General features: G+C 36.4%; 1 protein-coding gene across 5 annotated transcripts in view; it reads left to right on the top strand.

Annotated features, from left to right (window-relative positions):
- The window catches only part of thraa (thyroid hormone receptor alpha a), a gene marked incomplete at its 3' end in the record, with an annotated part of 33248 nt that overhangs the window by 524 nt on the left and 7679 nt on the right, over positions 1-25045 (top strand). Inside the window, exons 1-5 of one of the 5 annotated variants that reach the window (XM_079616839.1) lie at positions 7-21; positions 18878-19064; positions 23914-23975; positions 24433-24554; positions 24643-24790. In XM_079616839.1, the coding sequence (XP_079472965.1) occupies positions 19015-19064; positions 23914-23975; positions 24433-24554; positions 24643-24790 (382 nt within the window). In that variant the 5' untranslated portion in view covers positions 7-21; positions 18878-19014. Of the gene's footprint in view, positions 1-6; positions 22-18877; positions 19065-21674; positions 21802-23913; positions 23976-24432; positions 24555-24642; positions 24791-25045 lie in introns of those variants that run through there. The other 4 variants (XM_079616841.1, XM_079616838.1, XM_079616840.1 and 1 more) reach the window with 4 other exon arrangements.

Below are 25045 nucleotides of genomic sequence, written 5' to 3'. Positions count from 1 at the left end.
CGCGGCGTTAGAGGACACCAAGTGAGTGCTACTTACAAAGTTCGGTTTAGCACACACAGAAAACGATTAGTTAACTAGTTCCGGTTCTTGTGGCTTGAACACAGACGTGAACAGAACCATTGAGATGAACAGAACGAAATGTACAGAGTTGATTGCACTCGAGAGATTGGCGCCGGCGCGCGATTTCTTCACCACCCAGGTGTCATGTAACGTTAGAAACATTTCATTCGTGAGATCACTCTAAAGTAGTTTTGTATCACTTTAAAGTAGCTAGTTTATTTTGCGACGTCTAGAAGAATGTACAACCTTCCAAATAGGCCTACAATAGGATATGGACGTAAAATATAGAATGAAGTTAAAATGGTTTTATTAAAGGGATAGTGCACCCCCCCCCCCCCCAACCCCCCCAAAGAAAAGAAAATTCTGTCATCATTTACTCACCCTCATGTTGTTTCAAACCTGTATGAGTTTCTTTCTTCTGCTAAACACAAAAGAAGATATTTTGAATGACAAGAATATTTTTTTCTCTCCATAATATGGAAGTCAAAGGTCAACTCTTTGGTTACCATATTCTTCAAAATATATTATTTTGTATTCAACAGAAGAAAGAAATGCATAAATGTTTGAAACAACTTGAGGGTGAGTAAACAATGACAGAATTTTCATTTTTTGGTGAACTATCCTTTTAACTTAAGATCTTTTACATCCAAACGACTCTTAAATATGATCATCCTCGTGAGAGGGACCTCCTCCTGAATGTTTTTTTTTAAAGGCATCATATAGTTTATTGTATATAAATCTAATTTATAATGTGAAAAATGTATAGGCTATTACTAAATATGTAAAAAATTATTTGGCAAATATTTAGTTTCCATTAAGTTACATTATTGTTTCTTTTTTTCCTACTCCTTATAGTAGCCTACTGTTAGATGTATTATTTATTTACTTATTTATTGTTATCAAATTATTTATGTAATCAAATTATTGTAATACAATGTTTACCCCTGTATTAACTTGTTGAGAACATGAGCACAGCTGTGTTGGAAACAGGTTTACCGGATGAGGGGTCAATTGCACAGTGTTGCCCTGAGCAGCCTGGTTATTCTGAAATATTTGAGCTGCAGCGATTGACCAATCAGAATGAAGTATTTTACAGAGCAGTGTACTGAAGGTGCATGTTTAATGACTTGTCTTTGATTTTACTAAGATTATTTGTTGGTGGACTTGTTACCATCTGATTAGTTTTGGCAGTTTATTCATGGGTGGTGAGGAATAAATACATCCTTTCACCTTGATAGAGGTTCATCATTCAGCAGTGCAGTTTTACAAGGCTTGATTTTAAAGACTCCTTTGGAGAAATCTGTCAGTTCAACATGCAATGGTATAATCCACAGCGGATGATGTTGCCTCAAACTTAAACTCAGAATTGGAATGTAAATTACGAATTACTATTGTTGCTATTTATAAGCCTCGACCGGCCAACTGATCTATTGTTTCATCTAATCGCAGTTATTGCAATAATAATACTAAGCTTCAGTTATGACAACAACAATAATAAAATATTATATTACTTTATACTACAGGGCTGTTGAATGCTTGAATCTGATTGGTTGACGAACGTTCTGAGGTGTGCAATTATTTTCAGGGAACCGCATGGCTAAAGTAGTTCCAGCAGGTCTGTAACCGCATTACAGTTCCATATCACTGCGCCTACTTAACTGTAATAACGGAAAATAGGATACAATTCATAACAAGAAAAACAATGCAGCCCCATGCGCTTGATCTGCAGTTTTCAATGTCTAACTTCACAATAAATGGAAACATGCAGTTTAATTTTAATAAATAAAGTATATAGTCCTATATATAATCAATAGAAAATTAAACTGAATATTTAAATAAATTGATAGTCCTGCTGCACGGGTTTTCGTAATTATTGCAGATAATATAACAAATAATAAATTATTGATAGGCCTATACTTGTTAAAAGGGCTTTGTGTTTCATTTATTAGGCTAGTCTACTGTCACTAATAGAAAAAAGAATGAACAAATTCATTCAAACAAATTGAATTAATAAATAAATCATAATATTGACACACATGCTTCTCTCTCTCTCATAACTGCATGAATAACTGCATAAAGCCGGGGACACACTTACAGTAAGGCTTGGTTATGATGTCATTTGATACTTATGACTGATCATGCACGCGTTTTCAGCGCATTCAGTCTGTGTTATAATTGAAATTTATTGTTGAGGATAACCCCTTGAGATGAAACATCTCGTTTTCAAGGGGGTCCTCGAGACAGAAACAAAAGATAATACAACACATATACATTCACACTCGCAAAAGCTCTCCCTCATCCCACCTTACCCGCCCCGCATAAACATGTATCTACATGCATTCGCACACCTACACCCATAATCACATAAAAAGATAAAGAAATGAAAAAAAAAAAAAAAAAAGAAAAGAAAAAGTCCCATTTATTTAGGTGTAGAAGACATAAAAAATATATATAAATAAATAAATAAAATCACAGCGGTGTTTAAAATCTGCTGCAGTCGATGGAAACAGTCAGAGAATGTGTCAGTCGTTAAGTGTGTGTCCCCAGCATTAGTCTGCTATCAGCGGCTCAAACCTCCGTTACTAACTCTAAAATTAAGTTTTGGAATTAGCAACGGAGCACGGGTTTAGATGCGCAAGGAATTAGTCCTACATACAAGAGCGTTTTAATGACAAAAACTTTACAAACGTCTTGAAATACATCATCTGAACAATATTTCGAGGCGTGGTAACTGTAGTATAAGCGGAATAATTGACTCCAGGCCGTTGAATTATTAGAAAAATAATGCACACCTGGGGTGTAACGGCCACTCCGCTTCGCGTCGTGACCGCATTACCACCTCAGGTGTGCATTATATTTAGAATAATTCAACGGCCTGGAGTCAATTATTTCTTATGGCCCCGTAGAAGCAGTTTTTGTAAAAATAGGCTAACGATTGCGTCATAACCACTCGACTCTCTGTCGCACAGTAGATAAATTACCGTATAGACAGGAGGAGAAGCTCGCAGGCAATCGGGGGGACGTGGAGGCATAAAGTAAAGGGAGAAGCCCATAGAGAGTCATAAAGTTGATCCTGCTGCTAGCTCATGGACAGCTCGTACTCACACTCTCCGTCTCTGCAAGATTCGAAAGGGAATTATTCAGATTTCTCTCGGCACAGCTACTAGAAGACTTACAATTGTCAGACAGGTTGCTCACGTCACGTCTACGTTGCTTCTAATTTACTTCAATTTTCTCCGTTGAAATCTATGGGGTCGTTGTGTCCATTTCTTTTACTGTCTATGGTTGTGGTTTGCTATTGATGTGATGTCATGTGAGTGACAGGTTGTCCCGCCCTCACGCCAGTAAACACGTCATCAGAGAAGAGAGATGTTACTGCAAGAGAGAGGGGAAGTTATTTTGATGAAATATTATGAGGGCTAATTAATTAAAGAAAATACTGAGGTGCATGGGTAAATCGTTTATAATAAATGGGCTACTGCAGAATTAACCAGTTGTCCAGAGACATATTTATAAAACGTTTGTGAATATTTTCATATTTAATAATTATTACTAGGCATTCTACCCCCTTATGTTTACAAAATCATTGTAGGAAATTTTAGACTCCAAGTATAATGAATGTGTGCATAATTAAATCGTCAATCGAAATTATTCGTGAAAAAAACAGTCATAAATGTCCTAAAATGTCATAATCGTACCAGCCTTAGCGGATGCAACGGCATTGAATAAGAGCATACAAGCTTGGTCAAGAGGAGCTAAATAATTCAGTGCACGATGGGAACGTGCGTCCTTAAAGAACCTAGACTGTGGAACATATGCGATAAACAGCCCGTCAGCTCCAGTCTTCCTCGGGTTTCTGCTTCAGACACCGAGAACACGGTTTACGAATAGGCAGGCACACTTCAGCGCGACTCTTGGGCCGATGTGACCCGTGAGCGCCGTGTCTTGCATTTGGGTGTTCAGCACACAGTGCGCTTGTAAGAACGAGCGAGGTAGTTAAATAGTTCAGTTGCATAAGAGCGTAGCTGACGTCCCGATCTGCATTCATTATATGTTGACGTCAGAGCGGCCGTCTCGGGAGCGCGCTGCGCGCAGCAGGTCATATGAGGGAACTGCCTGCTTCACTCTCTTACTGTCTGAAGTCTGAACATAATGTACGGATGAATTATTCTCCGTGTTTTAAGCAGTCGTTGAAGCTTACCATACAAAATGGTGCCCTGTTTGTGTTCTATTTACAGTACTTTATTTTTAGTGCAGCAGGTTTCTGAGTAGGCCTAAACTGATTTAGCTCCGTGATCGTTTATAGATTAGCAGTCATTTCTTTACGTGCCTGAAGCATGCAGGACATGGATTACACCTTCGGATGAAGGATGAGACGTTAAAGGGATAGTTCACCCAAAAATGAAAATTACCCCATACGGCCTAGCCTTCTCACCCTCAAGCCACAGGTGCATGACATTCTACTTTCAGATGAATAGCCTACAATCTGAGTTATATTTAAAAATATCATGGCTCTTCCAAGCTTTATAATGGCAGGCAGTGGATGGGAGGCAAAAATTTTATTTGAAGCCCAAAAAATCCATCCATGCATCCATCCATTATAAAAATAATCCACATGACTCCGGGTGGTTAATAAAGGCAAAACGATAGCCTACGTTTGTAATTGCGATCTTGTAATTATGGTTACGACATGGCATGGACGCAACATGAGCTTGTTTTGGTTTGTTTTTGGCACTCAGCTGTTTGTATACAACTGGCAGAACACGCTGATGACGTGTGATGTCTGCGCAAGCATCCTTACATGTTGACAGGCAGGTAGGGCATCGTATCATTGCATTCGGACAGAATGTGATGGTTGGACATTTATTTTTTTGGTCCTAAGATCTCCACAGAAGATATATGTACATGTTTTAATATTTAGACCACTTCTGTTATTGATTACTGTATCAGGGTGTGAAGAGCGTTTCAACCAACAAAAAGGGTTTATACTCTATCTTCAACATCATGATTTTACGTAAAGCTGCTTTGAAAGAATATGCATCAAATGAAAAGCGCTATATAAATTCATTTGACTTATAATTACAAATATTTTGTTAGAATGTGTAGTCTTCTGTTAATGGATACTTTTTGTCTTGGCAAATTTAACTTCAATCAATGTTACTTTGTTTTCTTAGTGTAATCAATAGAGTGTACATTAGTTGCACAATTCATTTGATTGTAATGAATGCTCAGACACATATATCTCTCAAGTTCAGTATTGGTTCAATAGATCAGTGGTTCCCAGCCTATTTTTCCACCAAAGGTCTCCAATCAAAAAACAAATACACATGCACTTAATTTTCTCTGCATTATTGAATCACATATTGTGAGAAGGTGCAAATTTATTGTTTGGAACATTTTGATTTCTGCTCACTGAATTTTGATCACAACCACTGTGCTGTGAGTGAAGTCTTCGCAATCAGTTCCTTTCTCCCAGATCTATCACTGTATTATGTAGTATGCATATTTTTGTTCTGAAGAAATGTGGTGATAAGACCCAGAAACCATCGGTCACCACTAGACTTAGTAATGGAAGTCAGTGACAGATATGGGCCTATGTACACTAATGGTCAGTGAGTGTCTCCTAAACCACAGGTCTGACCTTGAGACAAGAGTTAACAACTATCCCCTTTTTATCTCAGCAAATCATAATTATTATATTAACACAGTTGTGGTCACTACAAATAAGGATCTGCTTTAGTTGAGATATAATTGGAACATAAAATTATATGATTAAATTATTTACATCATTGATCATTTGAGATAAGAGTTTATGGTTATATGAAAACATACACTACCATTTAAAATATTTTTTTATGCTTTTGAAAAAAGTATTGAGAAAAGTTTTCTATTGTTATATATTTTTTTAAGTGTAATTTATTCATGTTGTGCCAAAGCTGACTTTTCAGCACCATTACTCCAGTCTTCAGTCACATGATCAGTCACATGATCCTTCAGAAATCATTCTCTGATGATTTGCTGCTCAAGAAACATTATTATCAATGTTGAAAACAGTTGTGCTGCTAAATATTTTTGCGGACACATGTGATTTCTTTTCAGGATTCTTTTATGAATAGAACGTTCAAAAGAACAGCATTTATTTGAAACATTATAAATGTATTTTCTGTTACTTTTGATCAATTTTATGCTTTCTTCCTGAATAAAAGTATTCATTTATTTTAGTGTTTAGTATTGCAGCTCAAAACATTATCCCAAAAAGCCCATCCTAAAGTCTTTGTGCCAAAAAGTCAACATAAAGTCTATATTTAACATTTAACAGCTTTCATGCAGGAATGACTGTACAGTGTATTTTGTACAGTGTACCACATTGAGAACAAGAGCACCAGCAGCCCAACACCTTTAACAGCCTCATAGGTCAAAATATATCATGTAAATAAGATATGATGACATTCCTATAGGAAATTTATGGAAACTCTTTTAAAAAATAAAACATAACGCATTCAAAAATAACAGGTCTTTCCCTGTATATCAAATAACATATCAAATAACACTTAATTTTAACATTTACTCTCCTTATCCAGATACTATGCAACGTGTGCTGAACTAGAAATCCATTACCCAAGTTACCAAGACAATTTCATTGTTACAATCTACAATCCATTAACACAGTTTAAATTATGCACAATATTAAGTTAATGTAATGATCAACATTAGTATGTCAACTGATATCAACAAAATAATGTTTTCAACCTAAAAGGATAATTAAATCAATTAATAATACATTTTAACTTGTGATCATGCACTTTATTTAAGTTGTGGTAACAGGAGGTCGTCCCTTGAATTACTTTTTAGAGCAGTAAAAATCTAAGCTGATTTATAAATCTAAATAAATATGTTTTAGAATGATTTCTCATTCCTCATTAGACACTTAATAATGAAGAATGGCTGTCTTATTTAGGTCATTTTTGAAAAACAGAAAAACATCCTGGGTCATTGACTTCTCATTGTGTATAGATCTAAGAGTGATGCTAGTCACTCAGTTCACTTTGTAAACAGATTTCAGGTTTAATTTCAAACCCTTCATCTCTTGTCCCGGTAGTTTGATTTAACTGTTTGTGGGAATTCTTGATTTACTTGATCACAACACATATACACGACACACTTGTCGTCAGTTGGTATCTGTGTTGGTAAAGCAGAAACCAGTTTGACTATCACTGGAGGAAGGAAGTGGTTGCAAAGGGAATTTTGTGTTCTGCAAAATAATCAAAATGACTCAAAACAACATAAGTTGTGTTTCTTGCGCATCAGATATTTTACATTGATCATTAGTTGCTTTCACTCATGCTTGTTCAATAATCATGTTATATATGCCATGTGCCAATGCATTTGCAATTACGCTAATGTGTGTTTTGTCATGCAGTTGGATTATTTGAATATGTTTGGACTTACTCACTTTCCCCTGCAGAGCAGACTGTATAACTAAGCAACCAATTAAGAGAGAGAGAGAGAGAGAGAGAGAGAGAGAGAGAGAGAGAGAGAGAGAGAGAGAGAGAGAGAGAGAGAGAGAGAGAGAGAGAGAGAGAGAGAGAGAGAGAGAGTGAGAGAGTGAGAGAGTGAGAGAGTGAGAGAGTGAGAGTGAGTGAGTGAGTGAGAGTGAGAGTGAGAGTGAGAGTGAGAGTGAGAGTGAGAGTGAGTGAGTGTCAAGTCTATAGTTCTATTGTATTTCATATTAAACTGTTGGAGGAAAAAGGGAATGTAGAGTCCAAACAGGATGTAGTAGTTTGGCAGCTTGTTTAGTGATGTGAAGTATTTTGGCATGAATGCTCTCTAAACATTTTCCAGATGGAAGAAGTGTGAACAGGCTTTGTGATGGATGATAGCAACAAAACTGGCCCCATGCACTGAACTGGGACATTTGGAGACCCTTTGCAGGGTTTGAGGTTGTTGAAACTGCAAAATAGATCTTGATTACCGGTACCTCTTTTTAGTGAGAATTACACTACCATTCAAAAGTTTGGGGTCAGTAAGGCCATCAGGGCCAAAACTAGCAGGCTGGCCAACAGTCTTTACCCCCTCGAAAAACATTCGCAATTGACTGATGGGCAACCATGATGAATCGGTCATTTGCTGTGAGTCACATCTGAGGGCTCAAATCTCTGTTCTTGACTACTCTGTTCTTTCTTTTATCCTCTGTGGCTACAAAACCCTCTCAGATGGCAAGATCAGAGCATATGCCTGATGTAGAGAAAACTATCATATTTCTTGATTTCACTGCACACAGATGGCATTGAAATATCAGTATCAGACAGTTCTGTGAGACCGCCAACAGATGACATAATTTTCCTTGTATACTTCATATCTGCTTCTTTGTGCGGTGTACATTCGGTCGACACAAAAACACAAACCCCTCTTTTCCCGGAAAGGCTTTCCCAGAATGCTTTGCTATGTTGAATGCACGTGCCGTGCTGTGAGCCATGAGTTTATGAAGTGTCAATGACTGTATAGAATGGCAGCTTGTTTAAAAAGCGGCACAGGTGCAGTGGAAATGTCCCCAAGGTCGGACCGTGACCCTGCGTCTCCCCAAAAAGCCATTACGCATTACAGCGATAGCACTGTAACCGGAAGATCGAAGCAGATCGTGTTCCACTGGCCTCCCTCTGCCCCCTCAGTCACCTCATTCAGATTGTTGATCCTGCGCGACTGTGTGCGAGTCTGCATGTAAATGTGAAATAGGAAGATCGCGTATATATATTCCGGCAGGGTGATTTATGTGTTAGTCAGGTTTGTCATGCCCTCACCTCCCTGTTTTCCCTCACAACTATGTGTTTGTCTTTCTGCTATAGTGTGACATGTGTCTGTTTAGTTGGCAACATAACTATGTGCTGTGATACTTATGATAGTGCCACACCTTGAGCTCCTTGGAGATAAAGTATAGCCTTATAGTGATTAATGCAAACACAAACACGTAGAAACGCATGCATACTTGTTCATTATGAGTAACTCATCTCCTGTTGTTTGCTTAACAGCCATTCCACCTCTGCTACTATATGTACACTAATCTGTATCGTGGAACAACAGAGTGCCACTTTTAGTACTTATGGTAGTAGTTGAGCAGAGCAGAGTAGTATACAACAGAGCTCAGCTTACACTGTGATATACTGTCTGTATCCCACAGTGCAGTGTGGTTTACTTGGCCATACATTGCTAGTGTGATGGATAAACTGGAAGCAATCTATTTGATTCATTATTTTTTCAGACTGTCAAACATTTATATATTTTTATAAACAGAGGAAAAAAGGATAAAAAATGGATTCTGAATAGATTTGATTTTAAATGGAATTAAATTCAATATTAGGTCACGTGACAGAGTGAGGTCATGTGACTGCAATTTAGCATACTATAAGGTGTGTTAAGGTGTGCAGCACTCTGAGCTTCTCCAAGAACCAATGAGGTTCATTCTCATGTGTTGTGCAGCACGTCTGAGCTTCTGTTCTCGTGGGTCAAGCAGGTTCAGTTGAGCTTCTGTTTATGTTCGCTGATCAATTTTTATATGTAAATAAAAGCCTAAATTAAATCTGTTCATCATATAAAGCGATCGAGTCGAGTCGAAAATTCGGACTAAACCGCTCAATTCACAGCGCAAGAATTCCTCTTCGGGAAGCAGAACTTGACGGCTCCGTGTTTTTTTTATTCTGCCCCAACTGCAAGCGGCAAATCTCACCGATCAGTCTGCACAGCGCCTCATGAAGTTCAACACACCTATTGAGTGCAATATGCCCATCCACATTTTCAGTGGCTTTGCTTCCGGAAGTATTTTTTTCCAGAAATTTAAAAGACTAAAATATATTATAGACGATATACAATATAATATAGAAACACGTTGGCCCGGTTTCACAGAAAGGGCTTAGATTAGGCCAGGATTAGGCCTTGGTTAAATTAAGACATTTAAGTAGCTTTTATTAACATGCCAGAAAAAACATTACTGGTGCTGGTGCATATTTGCTGACATATTTTAAGATATGTTATAAGTTGTTTTCAGTTAAAACAGCTCAAACATGCATTTTAGTCTTGGACTAGATTTCTGTGAAACTGGCCATATATTTTATGTTTGTTGCAAAATATACCTCTATATATACAAATATTTAAGTCGTTTGAAAGCATATGGAGACTATGAAGTTCAGATAATGCAAACAGATGGCTTTACTTTTACTTGGACACTATTGTTTACACCTACAGTACTTTTTTGGGTGACAGGCAGAGTGTTCTATAAAAAGGCTTGAATTGGGGAATCATTTCTTTCGAATGGTTAATTTATTTGAACTTTACAAATTAACCTAATCACTAAAATTAATAAAACTTTCCAGATCTTTCAAATGAGAGAGAGGACATTTTAATAGGCGCACACGTTTGATTGCTACTTCAGTTCGCTCGACTGTAGAACAGTGTACACAATATACAGTATATGATATACAAACATCTTTGTAGCACTATTCTTGTCTGAAAAATGTGCTTGTTATAAGAAAAGCTACAATGTTTTTAAGACAGAAATATCAGGGGCCACAAAAAGACTGAAAACCCACCTGGATGTTTACCACACCGCTTAAAGGGGTCATTTTTTTTTTATATTGTTGTCTGAGGTCAACTTATGATGTTCACTTGGTTTTTACATTTAAAAACATTAAAAATGAATAAGTAATAGGCCTAGGCTATTTTCTACCCTGCCTTTGAGCCTAGCTCCTAAAACGCTCGGTTTTTATGGCCGTGCCGCATGGAAGACTTGGAAGTAAACGCCCACTGCTATGATTGGATAACAGTTTTGCATATTATGAGTTTCATGTAATGCGTGAATCGTTGGGCGGGGCTAAACAGGGAAGTTGAAGTCGGCGTTGATCTTCTTCTGCGGAGACGGTCTTTGACGTCATAGATCCCCACTTTGAAAAACCTGTCGTTCGCTGAGCCTGGTGTCAATAAAAGCTTTTATTGGACTAATAAGGAAGTTTTTAGTTCTGACACTTACAGGATATTCTTATAATATGATGACCTCTTATATGTCAAAAGCTCAAGGAAAATTTGATTTCTCAGTTCATCACCTCTTTAAAGTGAAGTGAACAAGTGTGTTGGTTTGTGTAGCATCAAGTTCTCTGCAGAGAACTGCTATGATATTTTATTTTTATTAGAGTACAGTATCTTTCTCTTTAATTCTGTAAACCAAGGTGAACCAGTTAATGTGAACTTTCACAACTAAGATTATCTCCACTTTCAAATGAAAGATGAAACACATTATGGCACTTTTGAATTTAAGAAGGAATGATCTTTATTACTAGGTCCTTGAGGTGACTGGCTCCACATAAAAACAAAACACAACAACGAGTCTTCATCTCATGCATTTATCAAAACCTTTTAATTTCTTGGTGTAAAATGAGAAAAGATTTCTCCCTTAAATACTCTCTTTGTCACCTATGTTTTTATAGTAGTATTTAGTGTAATTTGATCTGCTCAAGCTCAATGCTGCCACCAAAGTCAAGAATCATTATTTCAAAAAAAGTTTCTGGGAAATTATATTGCACTATTAAATGGCCTCAGCATACTAAGTTACTTTCCATGAAGAATAATCTGCTTGTGTTTCTGTGGGGTTTGTAGGAGCGCTACAGTATATAATAGGTGAAGGAACATGTTGGCTGTGAATCTGATGTTTACTGTGTAACCCAAGGTTTGTTGTTTATTTTGGCCTGACCACATGTTCACAGTACCTCTAAGGAACTGTTGGGACATTGCCAGAGGACCTAAATCTAACTCCTGCCCATCTATATATTGATCTCTAATGTTTTGAGCATGAATTCGTACAGTGGATTACGTTTATATGTTTCCCTTTGTTTTTTCCTCCCCATGCTATCCATTTCTTGCCCAGGACTAACAGTCCTGCTAAACCTAATCTAACCCCTAAATCTAATGCTTAGCCGGCTGGTGCCATGGACCTCATGGACCTAATGGCTGTGTTATATGGACTCAGAGGGGATCAGGGGCTGTTGTAAGCACAAATTCAAACATTGGATTTGTGTTGCATTACTGCCAACAATCTGATTTGTCCTTTGCATCCTTAGCAAACAGAAACTCAATGGCAGATTTACTTTAGGGTTAGTAGGCACTAAGATCAAGGTAAGGTAAGGACACGTTCCTTCATATTGTGAAAACATGTGAGAGGCTTTTACAATATTTATTTGAACTTAACATGATCTGACTCGGACACTTAATGCAGCTCTATGCATTTTCCTACGTAACCCCATAACCCGATGGAAAATAAGACTATGCAATACTGTATGTGAGAGGTTAACCCCTTTCCAAATTTGTTTTTAAGTCTTTCTCACGGTCATCTATTATTAAACCTTATTGTAAAGTGTCACCAAATTGCAAAACCAAACTGTTTTTATTCTGATTTCAAAAGACACATAAGATTATTCATTCATTTATTTTAATTATTTTATATTGACAGCCATAGTTTTATGTTCTTCCCTTTATGCATCAAACTCTAATGGTGGGGTAGAAAAAAATGTATATACGTATATAAAAATCACATTTATTTTACAAACATTTATGATGTTTTATTTTTCACAGTATATATGAAATATACCTATAGCTGTCTTTATATTTAATAAGGTGTCTCTCACAATAAGGGGCTCATCATATTTGTCAGGTCTTTGGCATGAAAAAACAATTCAGATCACCTACACTACTGTTTAAAAGTTTGGAGCCGGTGAGATTTTTAAAAATGTTTTTGGAAGAAGTTTCTTGCTCACCAAGGCTGTATTTATTTGATAAAATATACAGTAAAATTTGCTAACTTTGCAAAAAGTGCAATAAAGTTTACATTTCTCAACCGAATTCAGCGGTTTATGGTATGCGTAGAGTACGAAAAAGTTGATTTATCCAATTACTCAATATCTCGCTAGTTAGAACTTGAAAATAATTAATTGTAAGTAGAAATTTTGAAAACTCCCTAATGTAATATATAATGTACATGAAAATGGCATTTTCTGTCTTCTACACCATCATTTTAGCATTTTCTCTTGTGCCTTTTGCTTTTGAATTACATCATAATATGTCACTGGACAATTTCAAATGAATGTGGAGATAATTTGAAACCTTATTTATCTAAAGCCTTTACCTTAATATATTTACCTTAATATATTGTTTATAATATATTTCTGTATGGGTTGCCTCCTAATATTATGCTTGCAGTTTAACACAAATGTTTGTTAAAACATTAATACCACAACAATTCATGTATTTATAGAATTTGTATATTATAGTAAAATCATTTTAAATGGAGAGAATTATACAGGTGAAACGTGAAAGATTTGAATATCATGCAAAAGTTCAACTCAAAAGGTGAAACTAATATATTGTATAGACTCATTACATGCAACGTGAGATATTTCAAGCCTTTATTGTTATAATTTTGATGATTATGGCTTACAGATTATGAAAACCTTTTCACAATATTCTTATTTTGAATTTGGGGTTTTCATAAGCTGTAAGCCATAATCATCAAAATTATAACAAATAAGGCCTTGAAATATCTCAATTTGCATGTAATGAGTCTATATAATATATTAGTTTCACCTTTTAAGTTTAATTACTGAAATTAACTTTTGCACGATATTCTAATTTTTTGAGCTTCACCTGTATTTAATTGTGTCTGGAAACTTAAAAAGGTTTTATTAGGGTCTAAATAACATTTATAGTACAACTACAGTACAATTTAAATTGTATGAAATATAAGTGTAATATAAGGTCAGATGTAATAGTTAAATATAAAGTAAATGGCAGTTTTATAGCATATTATTATTTATTAATAATAGCCTAAAAATACAATTGAGGATGAGTATAATATAATAAATAAAACAGCAAATAGTGTATATATAGCATGAATTGTAAAATAATATAGTCATTAAAAGAAAAATAGTAAATTGAATAGTACAATCATACTAGAATAGATCGATACAATATAATATACAATATAATAATATCATATATAATAATATAGAGGTGCAGTCTCTTGGAAATGCAGAGAACAGTCCACTGACAGGCTCTCTTCTTAAAAATGCAATATGAAATGGCATATTGATCAACGCGACATGGCGCATAAACTTAAACCTACTTACCTCAAGCTCCATTTGTAAAATAAATGGCATGCCAAGTTGGCCTCTTTTCCCATGACTGCATCCATATTCTCCTCTTTCGCTTTCTCCTGTCCTGTGTTTTTCTGCGCACATAAAAACCACAATTCCCAAAATGCGAGTCATCTTGCTATATTTGTTTAGTAGTGCGTCTTGATGACGTTTTATTCTTCCATAACTTGTCATAGCCTACCATTCAATTGGTGTCATCACTACATACATACTACTACATACATGCTTACCCAAGTTTATTAGATCCATGTGGTACAGTGTGATTTGTAATGATCTTGTAGGATTGCTGAAATCGCAGTCTGGAGCAGGTATAAGATGTCATCTGCTCTAATGATTATACCAAACCTGCTCCTATAGGGTCACTGTCCTGCAGAGTTTAGCCCCAACTTGCCTCAACACACCTGCCCGGAAGTTTCTAGTATGCCTGTAAGAGCTTGTTTAGCTGCTTCAGGTGTGTTTAATCGGAGTTGGAGCTGAACTCTGCAGGACAGTGACCCACCAGGAGCAGGATTGGACACTCCTGGATTGTAAGTTGTTTCCATTTTCACCATTTGCTTAAAGCTTGCAAAAGGTCCCACCGGGCTTTCTTATATGGTGTGACTGAAGGCCATGAGGCATTTCACAGTGAATGCATGCAGTTGTCAGTTTCTCATTCAGTCACCGCTTGTCAGCTCGGCTTTGCGCTAGCAAGTTAATTAATCACAATGTCAGGGATACATCTAATTCTTCATCCTGCTTATCATATTGCCTTCTTGTGAATGTTACATGCTGCTCTGACTCATGCAAGTGTTCCAGTGCTCAGTCACTGTGGAGAGACGCAATTGCTATCGACAGCACAATAAACAGGAGCACATGGAGGGGATGGAGCACACATTTGATTCATTTGCTTTAAACCCTCTTGACCTCAGCTGTCAGTACCTGCCATAATTATTATGCAACATCAATAATCAGTTATTCACTTGTTGTTGAGGGCCGAATAGGAGGACAGTTACCACAGTAACAAGCAGTAGATTATTTGATGGTTTAAAAAGGCTGTAAGGCTTTTTAGAGGCATTCACATTGAAAAAAACAAACGTTTCATTTTCGGTTACTTTTGATATTAAACATATTAAACAAAGTCTCAAGTTTCAAATTTGGTAATTTTTTAAAAGAAATTTAAACAATAAATACCGTTTTGTGGCTTTTTAATGTGTCTGACAGATTGCTGTAGAGCATCAGTTTAAGCTGCTTGTGAACCGATCATCTTTTCCTTCTAGTTCATAGCATCAAATGAACATGAAGGAACATAAGAAGGAGTGTTGTTTTAACCGCGGAAAGACGTCATTACACTCCGTTTTTCAATTTCAAATCCTCCCATGTTAATCAACTAACTCTCCTGACTGCTTTGTCAGACAAAATGGCGGATGGCGAAGTAAAATAGGTCAGATCACCTGTCAATCAAGTTCCCTGCGAAGGGTCAATTAAGTCGAATTCCAAACATCCTCTTAAATTCGATTTGACAAATCTGCCACTTCGCAGACATGGTTTTAGCTTTTCAACTGCTGTAGCTAGACAATCTGCCCAGTCACGCATTTCCTGACTAATACATTACCCACAATATTATAGCACTCAAGGCACTTGTTTGGGTTTCTGTTATTTAATTCTAAACATACGTTGCTGTGTTCCTGTTTCTGCTTGGTTTATTTCCCCATTGAAAATAAATGAGAGATGGAAAGCAGAGCTAGCGGTCCACTTCACCTGGAAGGGAATGAGAGAGGTCAATTTTATTTTGCAAATCTAGTCATTTTCTTGGCATCCCATGAGTCCTCTTCTGACAAAATGTGTTTTAGCCATATGGCTGTGTGCATGAGCTGTATACAAATGTATGTCCTCTGTCTGTACTTGAATCAGTTCAGAAAGCAATGAATGAAGCTGCTTTCTACTTAAATTGTTTCTGATTTTAAATAGCCATTTAGCTGATAAATTAGTAAACCGTGGTCATCTGAATCACTGATAGTTTTATTTTAGTTATTTCTGAATGTTCTGCAGATGTTCAAGGCTCTATGGTTGCAACAATCAGATTTAAACAACAGATTTCCTGAGGGAAGGTTATGTGTCTTTGGCCAAGGCTGCTGCAATGCCTGTGTAAACACACACACACACACACACAATCAGATTGTTCCATTAGAGTGACAATAGAAGCTATTGACCAGAACTATTGAATTAGAAAAATGGAACTACAGTAGATTGTTGAATAAAATCAGTTAAATTATTTGTTTAATATCAAACAGAATGATAGGCAGATACTGCAGCAAATAAAGCGTTCTCTATGATAATTACAGATGGTCAAATCCTCCATCATATCTCAAACCTGTACTAAACATATACGTTTATTTTGGTCTGGACCAAAAGAACCAAGATAATTGAACTACAAGTATGAACACACCCTACATGTTTTACCAGGAATAATCCTAAATATTGTATCAAATATTGAATGTTTTAGATGTTTTTAGTGAAATACATTAATCTTGCCATGAAAATAGCCATAGATGCTGGTATAGCAATACAAATAAACAAATATCAACTAGAACAATTGACATTTGATTTTTCACTTGTTCAGAACTTCATATGGTAGATTTTGGCAATTGTTTTTATATATATATATATATATATATATATATATATATATATATATATATATATATATATTTCTGTCATGTCTACTCTCAAGAGTGTTTGACATAATGGATATGTCAATGTTAATATTTTTGTTTTTTCGCTGAACAGATCTGCTACGCTGCTGCTGTGCTGCTGTTGTTGTGGGTTTTTGCTGCTGCAGAGCAACACAGGACTTGCTACTACCAATACTGCACATACACAACACGCTGCTGTGAGCAAGACGTGCTGCTGTACAATACTATGCATTACTTTCACATAGCAGATCTATACAGGTGGAGCTGGGGGAAGGTGGGGGGGTTTATATATATATATATATATCAGAAATCGCGTTAGACTTCCACATTGACTGAAGGACAGGATCGTAAAAATTCTGTCATAACTGAGTTTGATATTGTTGTGATCCGGTTTAAAACATTAACTTACACAGACGAAGAACTAATCGAGACGGATGCTAAAAGGGCAGAAATTGAACTGTAACGTTATCTCCACTAACGTTGTCATTGTCATTCTATCAGTTCTGAAAGGGACTAGCTTCATAGATAGCTATAGTAGCCTAACAAAAGTTATTAACTAATCATGTGTAGGTGTTGGTGCATCTGTAAAGACGGCTGGAACTGCATTCCTTGTCAGTGACTTACGAGCGTTTCCATTATGGGTTTTTTTTCATAATTTTTCATAAGTCGTCTGGTCTAAAATGATCACTACAAATTCGCAACTTAACGTTAGTAGAGTCTGCTGGTGTCTTGTTGTCCAAGCCAGCAGCAAGAAGCCACAGTTTGTTCCTTTCTGGATCTCTCAATGGAAATTTGTGGAAACTTTTTGGTGATGACCATCTATTCGGTTTATTTTTACAATTTCGAAATGCACAACGAATCACCATGTTGCCAATTCCTTAGTTAACAATCAAATGTTTTTCAATATCGTTGTTCAAGGCTACAACTAGCTAGCTAGATGTCCCGACTGTAGTGCGCGCTTCTGTTCTGTGTTTACTTTTCGGCGCAGTACTACTAACGTTAACCGGAGCAAAGTAAAATTCCGCTGCTGCTGAGAAACTAGTTCCTGTAAATGTAATGCGATCATTGAGATGCAAGAGTACTTTGATTTCTAACATTATTCTTTCAATAGACATTTACATCGATAGTCTGGCGTTATAATTTATTTTATTTTGGTGTTCTGTGGAGTGGGTAAAACTGTTTTTAATGACAGGCTAGCAGTTACCGTTGACTCACGATAGCCTAGCACCGGCGAACTATGCAACTGGAAGGACTGGATGAAATTTTTTTTAAACTGTCTCCACTGATGAATAACAACCAGGCTAACTTTAAAATGAGGTCCGATGTCCAAAATCCTGAACCACCCCTTTAAAGGTGTGACATGATGCAGGAAATAATGCATATGTTAGTGCAATGAAAGAGAGAGACAGAAAAAAGTGTGACATCCTTCACAAACTAAATCTCTAAAATCTTTTTTTTTTTTTTTTAAGAAAAAAATATTAATCCCGAGATGGAATAAACTGCTAAATATAAAATACTGAGGTCAGCCATTATGAAATAACCCAATTCAGCTTTGCTATAATTAGACCGAGTGGTTGCCTTGGAAATGACAGAGTTATTGACCTTGCACAATGAAGCCAAATCAGCTTCAGAGCAGGAATGGAAAAATAACACACAGGCGTGAGGGATATGCATTTATCATTTGGCCTTTTCCCTCTAATGAGAGCAGCAGCTTGGCCTGAGCTCTGGGGGTGAGAGGTCAGACATGATGATCTCATGCGCATGTGCACCACCGTGTGTTGAAACTGAGCCACAGCTGCTTTACAAATGAAGTTTGGTGCATCCTCTAGGACAGGAGCAGTGAAGAGCAGTGTCATGTGAAGATGATTCGATTCGAGAAATTCCCTGTTTGACTCCGTTTGTGCTTGAACTGTTTATTACTTTATTTAAGATTAATTATATTTTTCTCTTAAACAGGTATAGACGCATGTCTATGTCATCATGACCCATCTTATAGCAGTTGACTGATACTGACCCTGCGTATGCTGAGCAAAGCGGCGGGGTCGGGTCCGCCTCAGTCTCGTGTGATTGGATGCTGGATGGAATCAAGGTGAATGGAACAAAAAGAGCAGGAGCTTAACCTGCCAGAGGGAGATGAGACACGGTGAGTTATCCTGTGTGAGTTATCCTGTGTGTGTGTGTGTGTGTGTACCATTTATAAAATATGTTAGCTCTTACAGGGATAGTTCCACCAAAAATGAAAATTCTGTCATCAATTATTCATTCTGTTCTTCCAAAACGGAATAACTTTCTTTCTTCTCTGGAACATAAACATTTTTTTGAGTTTGAGTTTTTTTGAGAAATATCTCAATGTCACAAAACTGCTTGGTCAAGAATATTCTTGAGAATATCTTCTTTTGTGGTCCACAGAAGAAAGAAATTCATACAGGTTTGGAACACCATGATGGTGAGTAAATGATGACAGATTTTTCATTTTTGGCTGAACTACCCCTGATTTACTTATCGGCTGATATTTGTCCAGTTTGAGATTACCAGTAACTGTGCTTCATTACAAAAAAATATAAAAAAATATGAATATAATTTATAATACTAATGTTTTACATTTTTATTTTGATAAACCCTGAGTATATTATGATGAATGAATATTGACTGTTGGTTAGACAAAATCCAGCATATTACAAATCTGAATTTATGTGTACTTTTTACGTTCACTCAAATTGTAATGCTGATACATGAATAATAACAACAATAATATTAAATAATAATAATATATGATACAATTCTAAATGAATAATAATTGTAATATATTCTATAATACATTTTGAGAGTTTTTAATGATAAAGATTATTATGATCAAATTGTCAGTTATCATCAAATACTCAATTAGAATAATTCAAAACAGAAAGAGTTTCTCTAATTGTTACACTTACACCTTCAACCACATCAATTGAAATATTGATTTGAGTTGAAATAATTTTATTATGTGAGATGAAAGAGGCCGCAGAGTGATAAGAGAGACATAAAACTAGATTGGCTGCCAGGTACAATGGTCAATAATAGAGTGTAGCATCATTATATTTATATATTTGACTGCTCAATGCTTTGACTGAACAATCAGACTCAAGTATATAATAAATTCAAACAGCAGCATTAATATAATGTTTAAACACATATAAGGAGTCATTACACAGGAAGCATTAAGTATTAACCTAACCGAGTGCCTGATGATTCGTCCAAGTGTTTTAAGATTAGATGATACGATTAGATGAGGAATAAGACAAATAGAGAGAGAGATTAGAGTGCAGAAGAGAGAGAGGAACCAAAGGCAGATGGGGCCACTGTCCTGCAAGGGACAATTCAGGACACTGAATCATTACGACAGTCGGTGGATTGTCTGTGACCAGTGTGTGTGTGTGTGTGTTTGAAGCGTTCAAGCACGTGTCTCTCACATGTGCTGCCTCATGGTCTCGCCCTCCCCCCAGACTTTCAGTTACTGCATGCACAAAACCGCACACCCTCACACACAGTTTTATTGCCCTGTGGGTCAGTTGTGGGATTATTATGCAGCTAGAGAACTTTCAGATGGTTCCCTGAAAGGCAGATTTGTCCTGCGCCCCACCATTTAATTACGCCTCTATAATTTGATTAGCAGAAAGCATGCGTGAGTGAGCATTTAAAGGCTTATTCACTCTGAGCGTGTACGTTTGTCTCTCAGCGTCTCCGCTCCTCTCTCCTTTAAAGCATGTGCAGGAATTATAAATGAGGAAGTGGAACTTTGATGTCCACCCGTGGACTTTGTTTTGATGTGTCATCGGCTCACGTGTAGCTTTAGCCACGAGATAGAAACTCTCATTTTTAACTTGTTCGCAACCAAAAAGTGTATACTGGTATATATATACTGTTAACAGACATGCTACACTTCTTTGTGTATAATTGCAGTGATTTAAAATGTTCAAAATAAATATATATTTTTTTTCATTTTGTTTACATTTTTACAAAAATTTTATATCCCAGATTTCCACTGTCTATTTACATAGATACAACAAACATTATTGTCATATAATTCATAATAATAAAAATGTTGCTGAAATTGTTATTCTGATACAACAACAATAATAATAACTAATATTGTAATAAATGCAATAAATGAAAAATTATAAACAACAACAAAATATTATTATAAAAATAAATAAAAATGTATAATAATAATAATTAAAAAGCATAATAATAATAATTTTATTTAGTAACTAATCATTTGTATTATTATAATACAAATTATTAAGGACAAATATTTATTCAGAATAATGCAAAATATTAGTATTTTTACTAGTAGTCTCAGTATTTTGAACTCGTCTGTATACCTGACATAATTGTTTTTGCATTGAATTGATGCACTGAAGATGTGTACAACACTGTGTGTCCGGCTCTAACATAGTTCTGTTGATGATTTATGCATGAATGTATAAATATGCTAGAAACTCTAAAGCTGACTATTAGTATTTGCTATTTGTAGAATGTGCAAATAACAGCACTGACTGCTTCAGACATTATTTAGCTAAAGACAGAGGGTCCTTTGCTTCAGTGTGTATGATTTTGTCAGACAGAAACAGTGAGAGAGTCAAGAGGAAGATGAGAGCTGAGGGTTAGTGATGGAGGAGGGGTGGGGCTCACAGGGCTGATGCACAGGAGCTGTGGCAGGAGGAGGAGTGTGTGTGTGTGTGTGTGTGTGTGGGGAGGGAGAGAGGGATGGGTTGGGGTTGGTGAGAGAAGTGTCATCCTACCAGCTCAGAGTCCCTGTTACTGCAGATAGATTGCTGACAGCTTGGCAAGAGGAGGGAGACTGCAATCATGCACATTTTACAGCCCTATTATGTCAACAGGTTAGAATATAAATGTTTTTTCTCCATCCATCCCATTCCTTCTGTTTGTTCAGTTGTGTCTGTTGATGTATGGACAGATTGCCAGTTGGACTTAATACTGTTCTGTCCGAGAGGGTAGAGAGAAAAGGTCGCTTACATTTTGTTTTGTTTTGTTTTGTGTGTGTGTGTGTGTGTGTTTGTTTGTGTGTGTGTGTGTTTGTTCGTTTAATGAAACTCAAATCCCACATATCTGATGATGTTTGAGTATATTGCATTTGATAGTAAGTTTTCCCGTTCTTTTCAGTTATTTGCTACGTTTGCAGTCATGTTGTTGGTTTTGAGTTCAGTAGATTGTCATGTTTTGGTCATTGGTTATGTAACAATCTTATCTTCATGCAGTATTTGAATAATGTAACACTATTGTACCTTCATAATTATTATGTTGAGTGATGTTGATATGGATACTAGTATCGATGTTGATGTGTTCAGCTCCATACACACAAGCATCACCTCGTGTGAACTGGACTGTGCTGGTTCATGGAGGTGTGTCAGGGTCATTTGCTGGGAGTTCATAACCTCCACATGTAGACGGGTACATTTGTTGTTATTCACTACCAACTGAGGTACTTGCGTGAAAGTGCTGCTTATGTTTTTTGGGGGGGATTTTAATGTTATGAAGGTAGTCACGTGAATTTAACACTTGAAACCGGTTTGTGGTTTGATCTAATGCTTTTCTTTCAGTTTTACAAGGTGATGCAACAATGTTGACAGACGAATTAAGGCAGTTAGCTGAGGTGATTAATGCAGTGTGAAATTATTTTAAAACAGTGCCACCGCATGGTCACCACATGTATTTATTTTCCCCACTTAGCCAAAAATGAAAAACATTCTGTCATCAATTACTCACCCTCTTGTTGTTCCAACCCTGAATTATTTTCATTCATTGAATATAAAGATATTTTGAAGAATGTTTGTAACCAAACTGTTTTGGTCCCCATTGACTTCCACTGTATTGACAAAAAAAAAAAAAGACACATTTCTCAAAGTGAATTACTTTACGTTCCACAGAAGAAAGAAAGTCATACAGGTTTGGATTGACATGAGGGTGAGTAAATTATGACCTAATTAAAATGTTTGGGTGAACTATCCCTTTAAAGGTGAAGTGTTACATTTTTTTTTTTTTGTTATAAAACGGTTAGTTTCAATCCTTGATTCTGATTGGTCAATAGCTGTGTTTTATTCACGATAAAACACGGCTATGACCGCTTCACCCAACTGTTCTATGTATCACTACACAACACCCCTAGCAACCACTCTTAGCAACTTAAACACATGTTTGATCTCATCGATATTGCCTAATGTAACGTTATGTACGTTACTTCTGTTGCTGTTTACGGTCAGGGACAATTTTTTCCAGCGGAAGGAAGGCTTTTAGTGATTTTACTTCATGAAAGTTGCATAGATGCATATTTTTCGGCTTTAATTAGTTGTATTGTGTGGTAATACAACTATACTCCGCTTCGCGTCGTGCCTAACAACGCCCTTCAGCCGTGACTTATTCAGGATACAGCACTTGCATCGAGTACCTTATTGCTTACTTAAAACACTTTGTCCTGTCTGAGTTAGCATGGTGTGAGTTTTTTGCGGGACTGCCTGTTTGTCTAAATGAGTGGAGTGTTTGGTAATTATTCTGTTTGATGAAGCTATAATAGTATCAGTTTTACCATTAGACCTTACATACTGTAAAACAATGGAAATAATAAGGGAATACAAATTACACTCGTTCAAGTGAAGACTGGAGTATGCTGAAAATTCAGCTTTGCATCACAGAAATAAATTACGTTATAAAATATTCAATATATATATTCAATTAGAAAACATTTTTAGATATTTCACAATATTAATAGTTTTTGATCACATGCATCTAACCTTAAATGTGAGCATAAAAGACTTTCAAAAATATTAAAAATCATACAGACTTCAAACTTTTCAGCTGTTGTGTGTATAGGAGGCTTTTTTTACATTTTAGATTTTAAATAGCTTGTGTAAAATGTCAGTCTTGTGAAATAGTAAATGAAAATCTGCTTATTTTACTGTTTACTTATCTCTCCCTTCTCTCTTTTCTCTCATCAGGTGGCCGAATGGAGTGAAAAGAAAAAGAAAGAATAGTCAATGCTCTATGCAGAACACATCTGGTAAGGATTTTGGATACGCTGTCACTTCAGTCTAAACCTAAATATTTGGCTTATGATGCCCAAACGTATCCCCTCCTTTTTTTTGAGCAAAGCGTATTTTGAATGCAACTTCCAAAATTAAATATGTATATTTTTGAGAATTATGTTAAAGCATGATTATTCTAGGTACCGTTGAATGTATTTGTCTGTAACGCCATGGCAAAAAGCACACCAAAATGTCTATGTTTAGTCAGTTCAGTTGAGTTGCACCATCTGCAGATCATTTTGGAATAAATAAATAAAAATCTGTTACATTTACATTTATGCATTTGGCAGACGCTTTTATCCAAAGCAACTTACATTGCATTTCAACGTACACACTGTTATCATCTCACCATCATGATGGTGAACAAAAGTGCGTGTGTGTGTGTGTGTGTGTATTCTGCTGTAACAGCCCATTTTCCTCCTCCTCTTCTAGTGAATAGCATCTCTGTTCTAGGGTATGTTCCCAGCTACCTGGAGAAAGATGAGCCATGTGTGGTGTGCGGGGACAAGGCCACCGGCTACCATTACCGTTGCATCACATGTGAGGGCTGCAAGGTGAGATTTCTAACCCATGAACCGCTTGACTCTCAATCACACGTACTCAATCGTACTTACTCATTCATTTGCTTCCTTCTGCTCTTAGGGTTTCTTCAGGAGGACTATACAGAAGAATCTTCATCCTTCCTATTCTTGTAAATATGACAGCTGCTGCATCATTGATAAAATCACCCGCAACCAGTGCCAGCTGTGCCGCTTCAAGAAGTGCGTCTCGGTGGGCATGGCCATTGACTGTGAGTGTTCACCCACACATGTTGAGTTTTTGTGTTTTATGAGGATTCTCCTAGACATAATCATTTTTATACTGGAAATTATATCCCTTAAACCTAAATCTTACATAAAACATACCGGTACTGTGTTTTTACATTTTCAAAAAACCCCGACATAATTTAGTATGATTTAGTTTCATGGGGGCCGAAGTTTTTTTCACCACAACATCAAAAATGTCAGGTTTTACTATCCTTGTGGGGACATTTGGTTACAGTTTT

Source organism: Phoxinus phoxinus (assembly GCF_949152265.1).
Source record: "Phoxinus phoxinus genome assembly, chromosome: 1".
NCBI classification, from domain to species: domain Eukaryota; kingdom Metazoa; phylum Chordata; class Actinopteri; order Cypriniformes; family Leuciscidae; genus Phoxinus; species Phoxinus phoxinus.
This window is presented reverse-complemented; position numbering and strand designations above follow the sequence as displayed.